At 33.7% G+C, this 20,529-nt stretch overlaps 6 protein-coding genes across 6 annotated transcripts; 3 read left to right on the forward strand and 3 right to left on the reverse strand.

Moving 5' to 3' along the window:
* Nucleotides 1-33: 33 nt before the first annotated feature.
* FDP41_008419 (uncharacterized protein) lies at nucleotides 34-2,583 on the reverse strand (the record flags this gene model as incomplete). The annotated part of the gene is made up of 1 exon (XM_044712270.1): nucleotides 34-2,583. The coding sequence occupies one exon, from the start codon at nucleotides 2,581-2,583 to the stop codon at nucleotides 34-36; it is 2,550 nt and encodes an 849-aa protein (XP_044557925.1).
* Nucleotides 2,584-3,077: 494 nt separating this feature from the next.
* FDP41_008420 (uncharacterized protein) lies at nucleotides 3,078-5,339 on the forward strand (the record flags this gene model as incomplete). Its single annotated transcript, XM_044712272.1, has 1 exon — nucleotides 3,078-5,339. One exon carries the CDS (start codon nucleotides 3,078-3,080, stop codon nucleotides 5,337-5,339), a length of 2,262 nt encoding a protein of 753 aa, XP_044557926.1.
* A 117-nt stretch (nucleotides 5,340-5,456) lies between these two features.
* Nucleotides 5,457-7,547, reverse strand: FDP41_008421 (uncharacterized protein; the record flags this gene model as incomplete). The annotated part of the gene is made up of 1 exon (XM_044712273.1): nucleotides 5,457-7,547. The coding sequence occupies one exon, from the start codon at nucleotides 7,545-7,547 to the stop codon at nucleotides 5,457-5,459; it is 2,091 nt and encodes a 696-aa protein (XP_044557927.1).
* A 3,432-nt stretch (nucleotides 7,548-10,979) lies between these two features.
* On the forward strand, nucleotides 10,980-16,596 carry FDP41_008422 (uncharacterized protein; the record flags this gene model as incomplete). Its single annotated transcript, XM_044712274.1, has 4 exons — nucleotides 10,980-12,762; nucleotides 13,039-13,356; nucleotides 13,588-14,302; nucleotides 14,553-16,596. The coding sequence occupies 4 exons, from the start codon at nucleotides 10,980-10,982 to the stop codon at nucleotides 16,594-16,596; spliced, it is 4,860 nt and encodes a 1,619-aa protein (XP_044557928.1).
* Nucleotides 16,597-16,617: 21 nt separating this feature from the next.
* On the forward strand, nucleotides 16,618-18,856 carry FDP41_008423 (uncharacterized protein; the record flags this gene model as incomplete). The annotated part of the gene is made up of 3 exons (XM_044712275.1): nucleotides 16,618-17,757; nucleotides 17,951-18,203; nucleotides 18,414-18,856. 3 exons carry the CDS (start codon nucleotides 16,618-16,620, stop codon nucleotides 18,854-18,856), a joined length of 1,836 nt encoding a protein of 611 aa, XP_044557929.1.
* A 166-nt stretch (nucleotides 18,857-19,022) lies between these two features.
* Nucleotides 19,023-20,490, reverse strand: FDP41_008424 (uncharacterized protein; the record flags this gene model as incomplete). Its single annotated transcript, XM_044712276.1, has 3 exons — nucleotides 19,023-19,643; nucleotides 19,721-19,974; nucleotides 20,043-20,490. The coding sequence occupies 3 exons, from the start codon at nucleotides 20,488-20,490 to the stop codon at nucleotides 19,023-19,025; spliced, it is 1,323 nt and encodes a 440-aa protein (XP_044557930.1).
* Between the last annotated feature and the right edge of the window lie 39 nt (nucleotides 20,491-20,529).

Genomic DNA, 20,529 nt, shown 5'->3' on the forward strand with positions numbered 1-20,529 from the left:
AATGACAACAACAACAACAACAACAATAACAACTCAATGACTCCTCTCTGTAGAATCCCTATGATACCACAAATACTTGAATTCCTTCTTAATAGGTGGTGAGGTATTATGACCAATAGGAGGAGGAAGAGGATCAAAGAATCCTTCCAGACCTGTATCCATCTCAATAAACCACTCCAATTCTAAACTATCAATATGAATACATTCTCTCAACATTTCCAATCTTTCTTGTAAAGTCAATGCATAGAATCGATGAGGATGTCCACTCTTAATATATTGTTTTTCAAACCATCGTGCTCTCACACTATACAAATGTCCATCACATTGCATTAACAAGTGAATAATATCATTGAGAGTAAAATTGAGTACTCGAGGTGATAATTTGTAATGATGAATCTGCTGTGATTGGATCATGAGTGATGGAAATTTCTTAATGAGTACATCTTCATCTTTTTCAATGACATGTTTAGGGAGTGAAGAGAGAATGGGTTCTACTTGATTCAAATCGAAAGGTAAAAGAGTGTTGTTGTTGTTGTTGTTGTTGGTTGTTGTTGTTGTTGTGGTAGTAATTGTTGATGTTGTTGTTGTTGATGAGGAGGAGGAGGAGGATGACAGAGTGGAGATAAAGCTAGAGGTGGGTTGACGTACAGAATTACCATCGAGAAAGGTTTCAGCAATTCGAATGAGATGCATGCACACAAAGCTCATGTCCAAACCATCTTTCATGATCGATAGAGTTGGTGATGAGATAGATTCCTTCTTCGTACTTCCACTATCATGAGGAATTGGATCATTTGGATTCCTCAACATACAATGTTGTAACAAGACAAGTCCATCCAAACATGCCTCTTCATTACGATTTTCCAATCGATACAAATACAAGGTCATTCGAGAGAGAAAGGACCAATAACAATCCAATTGTGTTCCAATATGGCATGCTGCATGGAAATATTTCAAAGCCTTCTCATACAATCGTAAATTTTCATAAATCATTCCCATATTCTCCAAAATGAGCGGGAAATAAATCTCCGTATAAGGATAGTGTAAGAGAGAAGACGAAACACGAAAGGAACGCAATGCCTTTCGACACGACTGTTCAAATTCAACAACATCCAATTCTGCTCCATCATGCACATGAGAATACATTTCACTATATTCAAATCCATAATAAAAGGCATGATAGAACCATGCTAGAAAGGATTGAGGAGAATGATCAATAAGAGTTTGTGTCATTTGATCGATTTGAGAGAGAGTAGTAGTAGTAATAGTATTTCGTGTACGAGAAGAATCTAGTGGAGTTGAAGTGGTGGATGAAGTAGTGGATGAAGTAGTGGTTGAAGTATTCGTATTGGCACTTGTATCACTGTCAGTTGTGAACAACACGAGAGATGATTTATCATTGACATATCGATTCAAATTCAATACATGATAATATTCAATGAGTTGATGTTCATAGTATTCAATGATAAACTCCATCAAGTGGTACTTGTTAGAATCTCTACATGTGTTGTTGTCATCATTCTTCTCATCCTTTTCATTCTTCTCATCCTTTTCATTCTTCTCATCACGATGGGTATTACTTGTCGTAGTAGTAATTATAGAACTTGTAGAATTGCCACTACCAACTCCAACACCAACACTAATATTGCTGCCACTACCAACTCCAACACTCATACTCTTCTTTTTTGTTTGTATTCGATGAATTTGTTTGTAGTGTTCAAGAAAATTCAATTCTTGCTTAATTTTGAATATTCCTAATTCTAAATATCTTTTTTGATAAATGACACAATCGGTGGCTCTACTGACATTTGCTAAATATAAATATAATAGGAAATTCAATGGATCTACTTCATAGGCTAATTCATAGAAATATTTAGCTTTAGCATTTTGATAATTGGCTCTATATTTTTGTCCTATAAAAGTATAATCACAGGAAGTGTGTTTTCGTTGTTCAAGTGTGGATTGCAAAGATGATAAATAGTAAATGATTCGTGGAATGGAAGATTGATATTCATATTTAAATAAATAAAAAATAATTGAATTTAGAAATCGTAAATGACTTTGATTTTGCAACAAGGCTTGCATGAGTTGTTGAGTCGTTAAATTTAATTGTAAAAATATAAAATCATCATTGAAGGAGGAGGAGGATGTATTAAAAGATGTAATGATGAGTATTGATGGATCTTGTTGTTGATGATGAAATACTTGTTTGATCGCTTCAATATATTTGATTGCCTGTTCATATTTGAAATTGGTTTGAAGTGTATGAGAAAAGAGTAGAGGATAGAACGTGCCATCATCTTCTCCACAAATATCGGAGGATGAGGAGGATGAGGTAAAGGACGGTGAGGAAGATGAATTCATCTGAGAGGAGTCATGATATTCTCTATTCCTCCTTCTTTCCTTATGGTTGATAGAATATAGAGTACGATGATGCAATTGAAACATTTCATTGTTCATATTCATTACATCCTCACATTCATGATCATGATTGGGAATGACAGTGGTGGTGGTGGTGGTTGTTGTTGATGATGAAGATGTGGAGGAGGATGAGGAAGAGGATAGGGAAGTCGATTCATACATTTTTTGTGATCACCACCATCACCATCATTGCCACCACCCACCCTCACCAACACCCTCACCACCACTTCTTTCCTGCGTTATGAAATGTCCAAGACGTAGGTGAGGCGATAATAACTGGCGGACTCAGACAAAAAATTGACCTCTACTGTGTGTGTGCCTGTGTGTGTGTGTAGACGACGTGTAGACACGATCACACACCTATTCTTGTTGTGGAGCATCATTCCTTCGTTCGTTCAATAATAATTATCATAATAATATTTTGAATTTTCGTTGTTCTTGTTGTTCTCAGAAACAACACCACACGTTGTAAAGAGGAGATTCAAGAGCATCCTTGTGAATCATTAGCATCATCATCATCGGATGATAATTTTCATCCATCACGACCATCCTTGTGAATCATTAGCAACCTTGAAGGTTCATCGTACAATTTATCATCCTTGCACACACCCAAATAACCAAATCATTATTATTTATAAATATATATATATCAAAAGATGACTCAATCCTCTCCAACCACCACCACCACCACCACCACCACCCATCCTCATTATTACCATCACAATCATTACCACCAACCATCCTCATCAAATACCACAACACCAACAACACCAACAACCACCACCACCATCACCAACACCACCACTCTGACCACCACTTCTGTCACGACCTTTCTCGCTCCACCATCGTCATCGTCCTCTTCATCTTCTCATTTTAACATTTCTCGTAAACAACACAATCTCTATACCAACAAGAAGAAGGCACTCACTCTCATCAATAATACTCCTCTCATCAAAGTTCCCTATATTGAAATTTATTTGAAACAAGCGACGAATATTTATGAACGAGTGAGTATGTCCTCCTCCTCCTCCTCCATGACCACTACCATGACAAGTGGCAGCAGTAGTGAAGGAATGAATATGTCTCAACAATCCTCTTCAGCACTCTCAACAACAACAACACCTCCCTCTTCACCCAATACCTATGTTGTATTTATTTGTTCCATTCCTACTCAAACTCTCTCTGAATTTGATTCTACCAATTACAACAGTAGTGGAAGTAACAATGTGAGAGGATACAATCGAAGAGTATTGAAATCCAATGCCATTCGAATGGCCAATCCAGTATGGAATGAATTATTTATTTTTGATATTCATGTATCGAATCATTCACCATCCTTGAATCCATCTTCAACAAATATCCAATCTCAACAACAACAATCAATCATGTCATCCTCTCAACAACAACAACAACAACAATCAATCATGTCATCCTCTCAACAATCATCATCTTTGATTCCATCTTCATCATCTTCATCAACAACAAATACCCAATCTCAACAACAATCATCATCATCTTTGATTCCATCTTCACAATCATCCTCTCAACAACGTATCATTCATGAAACCATTCTCATACAAGTATGGGCCAAACACATTTTCAAAACTGATGAATTACTTGGTTGTAAAACTATTTCACTTCAATCATTGGTAAGAAATCGAGAGAATCAAATGACTCTTCATTTATCAGGAATGTCCCATGCACAATGTCAAATTGAACTCTCTCTTATTATTCATGATTCATTGGATTCTCAAATGAATGTGAATCAAATTGGAAATGAAATGACAAGTCATCATGGTGGTCATGGACATGGTACTACTACTACTACTACTATGAATAGTAATACTAGTGGTCAGAGTGGTGGTGGTGACTACACGACTACAACCACTCCTCATGTTTCTCCTGGTGGAATTTCTTCCAATTCTTCCAATTCTTCTTTTGACTTTTTTGATTCCACATTCACATCATCCAATCTTTCACATTTAATACTACCAGAGAATACTCTCATTCAAAATGGAAGATATCGTATTCTACAATACATTTCAAATCAAGCTTCAAAAGGAGGAGATTCCATGATTTATAAAATTATAGATCACAAACAATTGAATCGAATCAAAATATTGAAAAAGATTAAATGTGAAACGATACAAAATGCCAATGATGCCATTCGAGAGAGTTGGCCACTCTCAGAATTGAAACATCCCAATTTAATACCCTATGAAGATATGTTTATTGATATTACAACCAATGATGTATTAGGAAGTGTATTCTTTGTGTGTTATGTCACTCCATTCTATGAAGAAGGTTCACTTTATGATTTTATGGTTAAAGTGAAAAAGAAGAATATTTATTTAACACCTCGAAGAGTGAGTGATTATGCATTGCAGATTGCACAGGGAATGGAATTTTTACATGCTCATTCCATCATGCATCGAAATTTAAAACCAAGTAATATTTACTTGTTAGAGAATAATACTGCATTGAAAATTGGAGATTTTGGATTTTCAAAGAGCATTTCTCATGCATCTACTATATTAGGTGGTGTGACTAAAATTGCTAATTTTGGATATACTGCACCTGAAATAGCATTGGTCACAGAAGTGACAAATGTGTATGGTTTTGAAGTGGATATATGGTCATTTGGAATCATCTTGTATGAATTATTGACATTGAAGATTGATAAGGAACAATTGAATCATTGTGCATTGGCTAGTTTTCAATACGATAATTATATTAAAAATGTGATTGAAGGTGAAATTAGAAAGATTTATAGAAATGATGCAGATGATTTTATTCAATTATTGAAGAGAATACTCGTGTTAGATCCATCTCAAAGAATGAATGCCAAAGAGATTGTTTCTGAATTGAAAATGTTGGTTGAAAAGTTTGCAAATTTAATGAATCAAAAGACGCATTGATCATTATTGTTGAAATAGTAAAATTCGTGTGAATATATCGACGACACCATGAAGAATCATTCTGAAGTTGTTGAGTTTTTATTAGGGGTCTAGTAGAGTTGTTGTTCTCTCATCAATTCATGGTTCAGCCTGTTGTTGTTCATCATCATCATCTCTGAGAGAGAGTTGTTGAATTAATTGTGAATGGTATGGACTGAGAGATGTTTTATCCTGACCACCACCACCACCACCACTCTCATCACCACTCTTGCCCTCCTCCTGACCACCACTACTCTCATCACCACTCTCATCACCACTCTCCATCATGATGGAGAAATAATCTCTCAAAATTCCCTGAAGTGTCTCCATTTGAATCTTGTATTCACGACTCAATTCTTCACTCATAAACTTCAAAACCTTTTTCGATGCACACACATGTGCCAACACATAACACAATCTCTGAAGAGTGTACAATCCACCCATCGATAATCTCTTTTCAGAAATTTCCTGTTCAGAGAGAGAATTAAAGAATTCTTGTGGTGATCGAGTGGTTAAGAATTCTTCATCATCCATTCCAAAGAAAGTTACAACAAATTCTTCAACATTGTGTTCCATTAATGTATCAAATAAATAAACTTTCTTGTAATACTTGTAAATGAGAGAAGAGAGTATTTTTGATTTCTCTAATTCTTCAAATTTAGAAATAATTCGATCTTTCAATTCTTGATCTTTTTTTTCATCCACCAATTTCAATAACATGTTCATTAAAATATTAATAATAAATGTTTCCATCTGATCATCATCTTGATTCTTCTTTCCAATTCTAGAAAATAATGCAAAAAGTGTTTTCAATCCTCCACTCTCTACAAATTGTTGAATATTCAATTCAAATAAATTCTCCATCGAATAACTCAATACTCTCATGGCTCCTAATCGATACTTTTTCTTATCTTTAATTATTTTTAACATTAATTCAATTCCTTCAAATTCATGAAATATTTTCTTAAAATCATCACTCATAGTGAATAGACTTGCTAAAGTATTGAAACAATTCTCTGCCATTTCATCCATTTCAACAACATCATTTTGATTGATTCTAAATTTGTTTAATACATTTAATAGAAGATTAATCATTTCACTTGAATGTTCTTCTTGATGTAAATAATTGAATAAAGTTTGACTTGATACAAGTAGAAATAGAATTTCATAGAAATATAATTGAGTGTAATGAGAATAGAGAGAATGAGTAGTATCAACAGAATATGTGGTACTATTAATAGTAGTAGTAGTAGTATTTGCATGAGTAGTATTTGCATGAGTAGTATTTGCACGAGTAGTATTCACATTGATAGTATTAGTAGTATTATTATTATTAGTAGTAGTAATATGAACACCACTACTCCTTTCAATACCATTTCTTATAAATTTAAATAATAATTCTATATTTTTCATAGATATAAAAGTAATAGCCTCTTCATCATGTTCAAATATATTTTCAATAAGAGAGAAACAATCATTAATAAATTCCTCTTCCATGTTGTCGTCGTCATGTCTCAAAGCTTCAATCAACTGATTCAATGTCTTGATGATATAATCCATTAAAATATTAATAAATTCTTCATTTTGAGTCAATAAATCCATAAATGTCATGTAATTTTGATATTCATTTTCATCAACAAATGATCCTTCTTCATTGGATGTAATTTCAACCAATAATTTAATAATTTGATGAAAGAATGGTGAAATGATGAATTTGGATTGATGATTGGATTCAAAGGATTCAATATAATTTTGAAATTCAAAAATAGTTTTTAATACCTCAAGTCCATTCCATCCAGAAAAAGTCGAATCATCATGTTGTTGAGAAGAAGAGGTTGTTGTTGTTGTTGATGACTTGACAAATAAAGGCAATAAATGAGTTTGAACAGAGAGTTGATTTTTCAATTCAATGATTTGAGAGATCATTTGTGAATAACACTCTTGTATTTTTAAATGTGTTGATGATGAGTGAGTGGTTGATTTTTCCATAAGAGTAATAAATTGATCAAAAACTCTCTTCATGGATTGTAAATGAGATTTTAATGGAGTGTTCGAAGGAGAGGGAGGAGGATGTGTTTGGGATTGTTTGGTTGAAGATGATGATGAGGAAGGAGTGGAAACATGTTTTGCCTTTTTTGAAGGTGGAGGTAACATGGTGTTGATTTGGGGCTGTGGTTGGGTGCGCTTCATTTTTTAAATATAACACGACGCAAAAAAAATGAACACAAATGAAGACGTTGTAATGAATAGTATCAACCAAACATTGATGACCCACTCAGAAGCTTTCGGAATCATCTTTAAACATATTGAGAATTTCTCAAAAACATTGGACGGATGTGTAATATTTTTGATTTTAGATATTTGGTTTGATGGTCCATCAGTTCGATAAGGATGTGCAGGGGATGGAGTTTGTTCTATGAGTGTTGTTTTTGGAGGAAGAGGTTGTTTAGGTTTAATTGGTTGGTTGCTGTCGGAGACTAATTTAACTGACTTTACCTTTTGTTTCCGATTATTGATGTGGTTAGATAATCCGTCCAATGTTTTTGAGAAATTCTCAATATGTTTAAAGATGATTCCGAAAGCTTCTGAGTGGGTCATCAATGTTTGGTTGATACTATTCATTACAACGTCTTCATTTGTGTTCATTTTTTTTGCGTCGACAAACCGAAAAAAATGGATCCACAGCCAATTACACCACCCGCTACAAAGAAGAGAAAGGTAACAGAAGCGGACAAGATCATGGAATCAATAGAGAATGATCAACAAGCAGATTCAAGCGTTGACGGAAAAGTTGAGGAAAATAGACGATCGATTTGCAAATAGATATGCGTCGACCGGGAATTGAACCCGGGTCACGGCGATGGCAACGCCGTATTCTACCACTAAACCATCGACGCTTGAAGATGCGTAAAATTCATACTATGTTTAAGATGTTCTACTGATTGAAATAAGCATAAGTTAGTGTTCAACTGTTTCCATCCTCTGGGCTAGTGACACCCAACCTTTCAGCCAAGCCAACCTGGAGAGCTCAAAATCTAATTTATAACAATAAATCATCAAGAGAGGAAATTTGAGGAGTTGCAATCTGCTTCTTCATCAACAACAAACAACCAACGTTCCATCCAAGTGTTTGTTCTTTCGATTTCAAGTAATCTTCGTTTTTGAAAACTTTTCACAAACAAATGGTCATTTCTTTTACTCAACTTATCAAACTTGAAGCAGGAGAATATTCACCCATGTGATATCACCACACTGCTTGATTTATTTCATGAAATGACGGATTCATACTTGGAGCCACCAATTAAAAGAGAAGCACCTGCTGGATAAACATCGTGTAATCGACACGAAAGAGATACATTCACATCCAAGACCTTAAACAAAACTTACAAGTGAAATGCTTCCGATAAAAAAGATATTAAATACGTTTGCAAAAAGATATGCGTCGACCGGGAATTGAACCCGGGTCACGGCGATGGCAACGCCGTATTCTACCACTAAACCATCGACGCTTTTGTGAGAATTTAAGTGGGATTATTGCGATGGATCGGATCCTCTTTTGTAATGAATTGACAGAATGCTATTTCTTTATTTCTCAATCCGTTTACAATATCCAATCTTAGGGGTGTTAATTAAGGAGATCGGATTGAAGGACAATGAGAGAAATGGTCAAAAAAAAGTCATAACGACCGACAAATTCGAATGTTGTTTGATAAAGCAAGAAAAACAATAGATCAATAAATATTTACTACTTTCCTTTCGTTTTCTCAGAGTTTTATATGCCAGAATCTTCTCATCCGAAGTTGTTTTGTGATGAGATGATTATGATGATAATATATCACTAATTTAATTTGGTGATGAATTCAATCCGATTGGATTGAGATTTATTGTAAACAACCTGATTACAACAGATTACAAAAGCCGATCCGATCCATCCCAATAATCTCAAAAGCCAAGCTAATTAAATTACCTCTTTGAAGTCAGCCAATTCTTTTCAAAAGAACAGGTGTTTCGACTCGCAATCATTATTGCCTTGGCAAAAAACAGTCAATAATCCCACAATCCTTCTTTCTGTGAGTTCTTGTGAATGTTACTACTAGTATATGCTTGTTTTGAACAGTGTTAATGATTAACTTCCAAGTTTTTTCACTTTTGTTAAGTTTGTGGAATATGACAACAAAGAGGAGTGACCATTTGGAAGATAACTCTTTGATGTGTCTAAATGCAATGAAGCCAGAAACAGATTGGGAGAATGGTTCTTTTTCAAATAATTGATGTTGCATGTTTTCATATCATGTGATCATGCTGATTGGGATTGTTGTGTGCTTTCATTTTCTTTCTTTGAATGTGTTGGTGTTGAGTGCCAAGATGTTGTTACTGGGGAGATCATTAGATAGACAAGCAAAACAGCTCTCTAAAGAGCAAAGCAACCCAACCGCAACTTCATAACAATCTGCTTTGACACCCACCGCTCCCAATATTTCGAGAGAATTTTTCTCTAACACTTGTTGTTATTTCTTTTGACTTCGGTAATTATTGGTCAATTATTGATTTGCTCAATTTATTGACTATTCAGATTTGGATAACTTCGATTTTATCTATGGCCTTGGACACTTATTTTTATTTATTTACTCATCATTGATTTGTTCAATGATATTTTCGTTCTAATCTTTTTCAACTAATTTATTGATATATTATTCCCGAATTAATATCCTTTCCTGGATTTGGTGTTTCTCAATGAACTCGTTGAATCTTACATCACATACCACTATCCATCAATTTCTCTGGACAACTGTACAACAATTAAGCTTGTTGGTAGTTTGGAGAGGAGAAAGCAATTAACCTATCTACATTAACTAATTATTGTTTAGTTACACTACATTTACCAATGACAGTCAATACAATTATAATTTTACAAAAACAGATTTAATCTATTTGTATAAACTAAATAGGAAGTATCATAATACATAAAACGGATCAATATAGTAATAGCAATTTTGAGAGGATATATAAAAGTATTATAAATCTATTATTATCAGGGTACGAAATAATATAACAGAATACATTTCGCGCATCGGTTGTTTCTAATATTAACATGCTTTCATATTCCCTTTTCATTCAATAAAGTAGGAGTATAATAACTGAATGTTACAATATCAAGGAGCGATCTTTTGAAGGAACATTGTCGTTTCTACATGATTCACTATTGAAAATATAAGATTGTGAAATATTTATAATAAGGATCAACATATTATCAGAATCATTCTGATCAGAATATATTTCTATTAAAAATTTTAATGCAATACACTTCTTGTTCATAGGACAAAAGGATCTCAAATTAGTTAGGATAGAATGCGAATGTGAGTAGGCAAAGTTTGTTTCCGCTTGCGTAATTCCTGGTTAAGGAAAGTAACCATTCAGGAATGAGTTTCGATTTTTGGGAAATCCAATGTCCATTCCGCTCCACAAACAAAAATTTCATCATACAACACACACACTCTTTACCTGGTACTGCTCACTCTCATTCGGACTGCTGCTGATTCATCATCCATTGATTTTGAATTCTTCTTCTTTGTTCTGTTATTATTATTGAATATACACTTACACATCTCTTCTTCGGGAATCATGACGACGAACAATAGTAGTCATCATCACACACAAGAAGAAGAAGAACATTTGATTTCATCATCAGGTAGTAGTATTACTACTCATGATTCCAACTCGGAGGTTGTTGTTGTTGGTGGATCATCACCACCATTAGCATTGTCGAAGAGTCTTACAATTCCTCAACAACCAACCTCTCCTCCTCCTCCTCCTCCTCATCATCAGCAACAAGATCCTACAACTACTTCAACGAACATCCTTCAAACAGCATTACCTCCATTCTTTACACCCGTTCAAGTCCATCCCTATTCTTCTCCTGTCATTCACTATGATCGTCATTCATCCATCATTCTCACTTGTAAATACACACCTCAAAATAACAACAACATGTTGTCGAGTCGTTTAGCATCATCACTGGATATCGACTCCACTGTGTATTGTGTGAAGGTTTCCTTAAATATAGGATCCATCTCTCAATTAGAAAATGATGTTGAGATTTCAAACTATTTAAATAAGGAAGAACATTTCAAGTCTACAACAACAACAACAACCACCACCACCACCACCCCCTCATCATCAACCACCACCCCATTCCTATTGGCTCCCAAAATATTTGCTTATTTGAGTGATTATTTTATTTTGGTGAGGGAATGGATTCATGGAGAAACCTTTCGATCTTGGATGGATCATCCTAAAATGGAGGAGGAATTATTGTCTTCTTTGGGTCAATCTCCATTATTATTGTCTGCTTCTTCTTTAGATCATCCTCAATTATCTTTAGAAGAAGATCAGATGCATTCAATTCATCCAAGTACTACTACTACTAGGACGACGACGACGACGACGACGATTATTCAGAAGAAGATTGAATCATCCTCTCCTCACTCCTCCATGTTGTTGAATCCTCTTGCAATGATGAATTTTAAAATTCCATCTTTAATCACCATTCTAGAAATGGCCATTGAGGCTTGTCATGTTCTTGATCAAATTCATTCTCTGAGAGTGTGTCATTGTGATATTCGACCTGAAAATTTCATGTTTGATCATGAACATTCTTGTGTGAGATTGATTGATTTTGGACTCTCTTGTTTTTTACCACTTGATCATCCTTTCATTTACACGGATCGACCGAAAGGTTGTTACAAGTACATGTCACCAGAAGCCACTGGAAAGATACCAAAACCAATGGGATTTCACAGTGATATTTATAGTTTTGGTTTTGTGTTATTTGAAATGATTGCAAAGGAACATCCATTTGGTAACAAACTCAAGAATAACGATTACATGTATTGTCATGTGACTCTTGTTCCAGAATTATTAATTACTAATTTATCAAAAAGAGGAATCTTACAATCATCATTCTCTCAACAAGTACAATCATTTAACTCTTCCTCTCAACAAGTACAATCATCATTATTGAATCAACAACAATCATCCTCATCATTATTGAATCAACAACAATCATCTCAAGAACAATCATCCTCATCATCATTATTGAATCATGTCATTTCTGCCATTTCTCTTGTCATTGCTAAAATGGTACAAAAATCCATTGAAAAGAGATATCTCAGTATGGATGGAGTGAAACAAGATTTATCCTTTATTTTGAAATGTTTGAATTTAAATGATTCTGTGAGTTTAACTAAATTTACACCTGGACAATTCGATATTCAAACGACTATGAAAATACCCTATGTGGTGTATGGAAGAGAAGATGTCATTACGAACATGACATGTGTTTTGAATGAAATGATTGATTCACAATCTCCTAAAGCGATCTTCATTTCAGGTCATAGTGGTATTGGTAAGTGGTGAGAGTGGTGTTGTTGTATATATGCTATGATGAACTATTTCTATAATTGGATAAATATTATTCATTCATTGATGGAATTTGAATTCATTGATCATAATATTACGTTATATTATGCATAATATTATGTATGCATGGTGAAAATTAATGATGGATGTATATTATTCAATGTGATATAATGAACTATTATAATTCATAATGTCATGATTTAATGAACTATTATAATTCATAATGTCATGATATAAACACACTCACACACACACATATTAGGTAAATCTTGTGTGGTGAGAGAATTTAGAAATAAGGCAAAACAAGATGTTTTATATTTTGAAGCAAAATATGATCAAAATCATAACATACCCTTCTTTGCTATCAAAACCATTGTCAGTGCAATAACAGAGTCATCTTTAGGAGAATCTGAATTATTCATTCAAGAATTTAGAGAACAATTGGTGTCTGATCTTAGTCCTAGTCAAATAGACATGATTTGTGATGCCATTCCAACTCTCTCTTTACTTTTCTTTTCATTTCAAAAACGTCCAACGACTCTGAAAGATCATGAAAGTATGAAAGAATTTTCAGAATCGAGTAAGTTCGAGAAATAATAGTAATAATTTATATCCACTCAACACTCTATTTTTGAATACTCTATTGAACACCCAATTCATCTCATGACCATCATTACCACACATACTACCACACATACTACCACACATACTACAATCACTACCACACATACTACCATCACTACAATGAACTCATCTTTTATTCAACACACACTTTACCATCACTACAATGAACTCGTGTGTGGTCTTTTAGTCATTCATCTCTTACGAGTGTACACTCAAATGAAACAAAAGAATCTTTGCATTTTTCTTGATGATTTACAATGGGCAGACTTTGAAAGTTTAAATTTACTAAAACAAGTTCTGGGATTGAGTGAAACCTTTCCATTCCTTTTGATTGGAGCTTTTAGAAATAATGAAATTTCTAACAATTCTCTTCATCCTCTCAATATATTTATTGAATCAATCAAAATGAAAAATCAATCCATCACAACAGAAATTGAATTAAAAGAATTAACAGAACAAGATTGTAATTTATTAGTTGCTGAGAGTGTTCACAGAACTCTCTCTGATACCTCCAATCTGACATTTATTTTATATTCCAAAACAAAAGGAAATCCATTCTTCTTGAAACAATTACTCGTTACACTCTTTCAAGAAGGAAAAATATTCTTTGACAAGTCTCTTCGTCAAATCTCATGGAATTTAGAAGAAATTGAGAATGTACAATATACTCAGAATGTGGTTGAATTTTTATTACTAAAATTAGAAAATATGGAACCAATGACAAAAAAAGCATTAGCTTATGCCTCTTGTATTGGTTATTTATTTGTATTTCATGAACTTTTAGAACTCTTTCCTGAAGAAGAGAAACATCAGTTGAAGGATTGTGCAATCAGTCAAGCCATTGAGGAAGGATGGATTAGTTATGTGGATGATGGAAAGACTTTGAAATTTAATCATGATCGGTAGGTGTTGTTGTTATTTGTATTCATTATTAACTCTATTATGACTTGTTCATATTTGTAATTAACACTTCATGAATGACTGTTACTCTATTTGTAATTATTCATTATTAACTCTATTATGACTTGTTCATATTTGTAATTAACACTTCATGATTTTGGTATTCTTGTTATATTAATATATTCATCATCATCATGAATCCTCACACTCTCATTCTATTAATTGATTTCAACATTTGATGAGTCACTACAGATTACAACAAGCAGCCAATGAATCTCTCTCGGATCAAACAAAATCTCTCATTCATTACAAATTTGGTAAATTTCGACTCGGACAAGTGGAGAATGGAGAAATTCTTTTGGATGATTTTATCTTTGAAATTGTTAATCATTTGAATCATCGATCTCATGATCCTAAACTCTTACAAAATACAGACAAGAGAAGATATTTATTGAATCTTAACAAATTAGCAGCCAAGAAAGCAGTGAATACATGTGCTACTGAACAAGCTCAAGTATTTGTTCGAACTGCTTTTGATTTACTAAATATGGAAAATGAAATCTCCACACTCTACAACACTGCTTTTGAATTATTAATGATTCAAGGTCATGTTGAATATGCGAATAATCATGTGGATGATGCCATTCAAATCTTTCATTCTGCCATTCACAAAGCCATGACCAAACATCATTTATTCGAAGCATGTTATCATGCCATTACAGCATACTTGTCTCAAAGCAAGTATGAACAAGTGTATCAAGTATTGTATGATCATGTCTTTACATCGTATGAAGAATTGTATTTTTTACATGATCAAGACTCCACCACAAACCCAATCACCACCACTCTGACCACTCTTCATGAGAAAGTCAATGATGATTTAAAATCCACTCACACCATTATTATGGCCAACATCACTCATTCAGAATATTTAAAACATCATCTCGATCACAAAATGTCACAAATGAAACAACAATTCATTCAACAACCACTCAACAAGAATGATCTATTAGAAATGATCGAAATGAAAGATCCTGAAAGTATCTATCTCGTTCATTTAATTGCTCAATCTGCTCCTGCTGTGTATCACATCAACAAACCAAATGCTAAATTGGAAATGCTCCTCATGCTCTTAATTGGTACTGAAATTGTACTAAAAAAGGGTTTGTGTCCATTAGCACCACTCATTCTCTGTCAAGTGGGAGCCATGTGGTGTCTACATGATTTCTATCCTCCAATTCATGTACTTGTTGAAGCAGGTGTGGAATTGGCTCGAAATCGATTCAAGAATTTACATCATTTGGCAAGTTGTTTACTTTTAAAGGAAATGTGTTATTTCATCTTTCCAAATATTAATGCAATAGAAGTCTGGAATATTACTGAAGAGGCATTTCTATTAGCCATTCAATCGAATAACAAATCCTTTGGAGGTTTCTCAATATTGTGGTATCCTTTTCATCACTTTTTTTATACTCGATCGAATATAAAAACATCGATCGAATTGAGTAAGAAGAGTATGGAATGGTATCGACAGGTTGGAAATTACATGTTACTCGATGCCAGTCAAATGATTTTAGAAATGAAGAGAGTATTGAGTGGAGAGAGAGAAACCTTTGATCCCTCTTATTGTCAATCACAAGTGATTGAATATCCATTCTTTAGACAAATGCATTACATGTTGAAAGGAATTACTTGTTATTTTCAACAGAATTATGAACAAGCATTTTATTGTATGGAAAAGTCATTTGAATATCGACAAGATTCTGCTTGTTTGTGTTCCACATGGATTGATATTGTCTTTCAGGGACTTGTAGCATGTGCCTATCAGAAACAATTATTGAATCAACAACAACCACCACATCAACAATCACCACATCAACCACAGCAACAAGAACAGCAACCACCACAAGAGCAACAACAGTCAACTTGGAACACTTGTCTACTGTTGTTGGAACAATCATCATCCATTCAAGAATTAATTCAAAAATGTCAAGTATTGATTGATTATTCTTTAAAAATGTTAGAACAAGTCTCACAATCAAATCCTCTCGTTTTTCAATGTTCTCTTGAATTAATCAAAGCAGAACATTTACATTGTCGATCTTTGAGATATGGTGAAGAGAATTCAAGAAGTATCATTAGTGGTTTGAATAAGAGTTTAAAACTAGCCATTCGAGATCGACATTATTTGATTGCTAAAATTGTAAATTTAAAGATTGGAGAACTTTACAAATCATTGGAAATGGATGATTACATTTCTGGAAGTTACTTTTCAAAAGCATATGATCAATTTTAAGAAATGGGTCTATCCATTGTTATGGATTATATTTGGGATCATTATCGATATCAAATTGAAGAATACAATCGAGAGACTTTATCTCAAAAGATGAATGTTGGATCCGAATTGTACAACACCACCACCACCACCACCACTACGAGTGCTAATACTACTACGAGTGCATCGGTTCAGAGTTCCTCATCTTCGGATCCATACTCGACTTGTTATTTACAGGAACAACAACAACTCTCTCTCAGTGCAATCACTAAAAGTAGAATTGCAGAACAATCTGAATTGGATTTTAAGGAAATATTTATATCGATTTTACCTTTATTGAGTGAACATACCGATGCCAATCGATGTTGTTTACTCTTGAAGAGAGATTCCAAGATTTATTTAGATGCAGAATATCATGCTGATCTTTATGATCATTTTGATTCAAATGAAATGAATATCATCACTAGTAGTAGTAGTAGTAGTCTAAATCTACATACTCCTTCTCCATCAACGAATACTATTATTAGTACAACTAATAATAGTAATACTACAACACCTAATAGTACTATTACTACAACTAATAATAATACTAATAATACCACTGCAACTCCTTCACCAACGACTAATATCTCTCCTCCCACTCCTCCTCAAAATTCACAAAAAACACTCTCGACATTCATGAATCATGAATTATTGATTGACAAATTGTCAGATCGTCTTCCATTGAAACTCATTTATCGAACACTTCGAACTCGAATGGAACAAAAGAATTCTTTACAAGAAGGATCTGATGAATCTTATTTCACAAAGAATCATCGAGTAGCCTCTGCATTGTGTATTCCAATTATTAGAGATAAGAGTGTATTGGGTTGTGTTTATTTGGAAAATAGAGAAACAGAAGGTGTATTTACAGTAGATAAGATTTCTATTGCCAAATTAATCATTTCTATTAGTATTGATAATGCAACTATATTTAATGCAATTAACAAATCCTATGCTAGATTTCTTCCATCTGAATTTCTCAAATTATTAGGAAAGAGTCATGTCACAAAGATTCGACTCGGAGATGCCATTTCAAGAGAAATGACTGTTCTCTTTTCAGATATTTATGGTTTTACAGATTTGATGGAAAAATTTTCAGCAAAAGAAGGATTTCGTTTTATTAACAAATTACTCTTGAAGGTGAGTGTTTATGAATGTTGTTGTTTGAGTTATATTCTTATTACTCTTGAAGGTGAGTGTTTATGAGTGTTGTTTATGAGTGGTGTTGTTTGAGTTATATTCTTATTCCAATAATGGTGGAATACTTGGGAATACTTGGATCATCCTATTCTTATTCCAATAATGGGGAAATACTTGTTGAATACAATTCTAGATTGCTCCTCCCATTAGTAAAAATGGTGGATTCATTGACAAGATCTTGGGTGATGGTATTATGGCTCTCTTTACAGATCCTCAATCTGCTGTCAAGGCAGCACTTGAAATGATTTCTCAACTTGAAGTTTTCAATAAGGAAAATATTATTAATATCAAATTAGGAATTGGAGTATCAAATGGTATGGTGAGTTTGGGTACAATAGGATATGAAGAACGATTGGATGCCACTGTCATTTCAGATACAACCAATGGTAAGTTAAAGACAATTTCAAGAAGGATGACATTCTGATGATCCTACAATGTTAATATATTCAATTTTATATTATGAACCATTTTAAAAATTAATAATGATGATGATTCTATTCTTGATTCAACAACACTCTAAATCCATTTTTGATTCTATTCTTGATTCTATTCTTGATTCTATTCTTGATTCTATTCTTGATTCAACAACACTCTAGTTGCCTCTCGTTGTGAAAGTCTTTCTCGTAATTTCAAATCTAGAATTATTGTCACTGAAGGGATTGTTCATTCCATTGGTCAAAATGATCCATCCAGTACTTGTATTATTTATCTTGGAAGATTTATTTTGAAAGGAAAACAGGTCTATAAAGATCTCTATGATGTTCGAGGAAAGTATTGGCAGAATGTCATTTCCGATTATGAACAATCCATCCTCTCAGAAATTGTCAATTTGTTTCAACATGGAAAATTTGACAAGTGTTTGCATTTAGCAAAAGAAACAATTCAACACACAGATCATCCATTTGTATCAGCCATGTGTGGATTGTATGCACAATCATGTGATATTTATCAACATTGTCGATTACCAGAACATTGGACAGGAGAAATACGTCTAAGTAAGGATGGAGAACCAAAACCTTACTATTTGGATGATCAATAATATAAAGCAATTATAGTACTAGTTTTTAGTGATGAAATACATTTAGTGATGAATTACTTTTAGTGATGAAAATATATATGAATTTAGTGATGACATGGAAATTATTTTAATTTATTTGAGATCATTTTGAGGATGATCATCTTCTGTGTGTGAATAATAATACACTTCACTTGACCATACATCCCGAATATGGAACATCAAACAATTGTCTTGCACTACAAAATCCATTCACAACAATATCAATGACCTTATTCAAGCTTGAATTATAAAACAATACTTTCAAATTGGTTTTCAAATCCTTAAATTCCACTCCCTTTTGTTTCTCCATTTCCTCATCCATGAATTGCTTTAATTTTGAATGTATGGATTTGGCTCTCACACAAGGACAAAAATTGTCACATTTGGGTCCATTACTATGCATGGCAATTGGAATTCTCTCTGGAATTTCCTTATTACTGACATGACAATACGTCTCATTTACCACTCGAATATGATCACATGCCAAATAGGTAGGAAGTCCCATTGCTGTCCTACAATCACCCAAAACAGGATAATGTGACGACTTTGAAACGTACATGATCTGAACTGCTGCTTGATCATCGTTGTGAATGTAATTTGGATTTTCAACCATTGCAAATGCAGCTTGCAAATACATTTTCACATCTCGTTTTCTTCCGACATACATGCCAGAGTTTAAATATTGGAAACCAGAATTGGGAGGACAATAGGATGGGTTTTTGGGATAGTTTTCCGTGTAGTTCTTTTGGAGAAAGGTCATGTCTAAATTCTATTTATTATTAGAAACCATGTTTCATAAAAGTAATAACGAATTAAAAATTACCTGAAACGTGAACAAAATCTTACCTTAATTCCGTTAAAAAGTGAAATGGGTGGCCATTTGTTCTTCTCAGAATTGAAAAGGAGAGGCCAATGAGTATTTTCGGTATCAAATTGTTCATCCTTCAAATATTCGTAATAAATGTCTTTGATGTGTTGGACATTGCCATTGAAAGTGACATCCAGACCATCGCTAAAGAACACAAAATCATCTTCTTGAATGTAATTGGAGGCTTCACTCTTTAGAAATTGATCCAAAATGAGGTACTTTCTCCAATGACCTGAATTAGTATTTGTGTAAATATCACATGTCACCTGTTTGAGGTTTTCAATATTCACCATTACTTACCGTAATCACCTGGACGATCTTCTTGTCCAATAATCGTTGGAAACGTCTCCACTACGACTCCTTGAGAAGATTCTTCAGTCATTCCCAATAACAAATTGTAACTGAAATAACTTTGTAAATACACTCCACATAAAGCACCCACTCCCCACGTCGATTCATAATTTCCTCCATGTTCTATTTTAACATTAGTAAAAAAAGTGATGGGAAAGACTCGTTGTTGTCTTCTCTTCCCTTCGAGAGACCTCTGTGAGAGTTTGTCATTAATTAATGTCGAAGAAGAGTTACATGTTTCACATGGCAAAGGATTTGAACGAAGAATCAAACTATCGGCAAGATGTCCATTTTTCAGTTGTTGATGTTGAACCACTATTTGAAAGACGATGGTGACCCCAAGAAGAATAATGCCTCCAAGAAGAAGAAGGAGTCTTCGATTCTCAAAGAATCTCATAGGAAGGTCGATGAAAGACAAAGAAAATGTTTTTTTAAT

This window comes from Naegleria fowleri (genome assembly GCF_008403515.1).
Source record: "Naegleria fowleri strain ATCC 30894 chromosome Unknown tig61, whole genome shotgun sequence".
NCBI lineage: Eukaryota > Heterolobosea > Eutetramitea > Acrasida > Naegleriidae > Naegleria > Naegleria fowleri.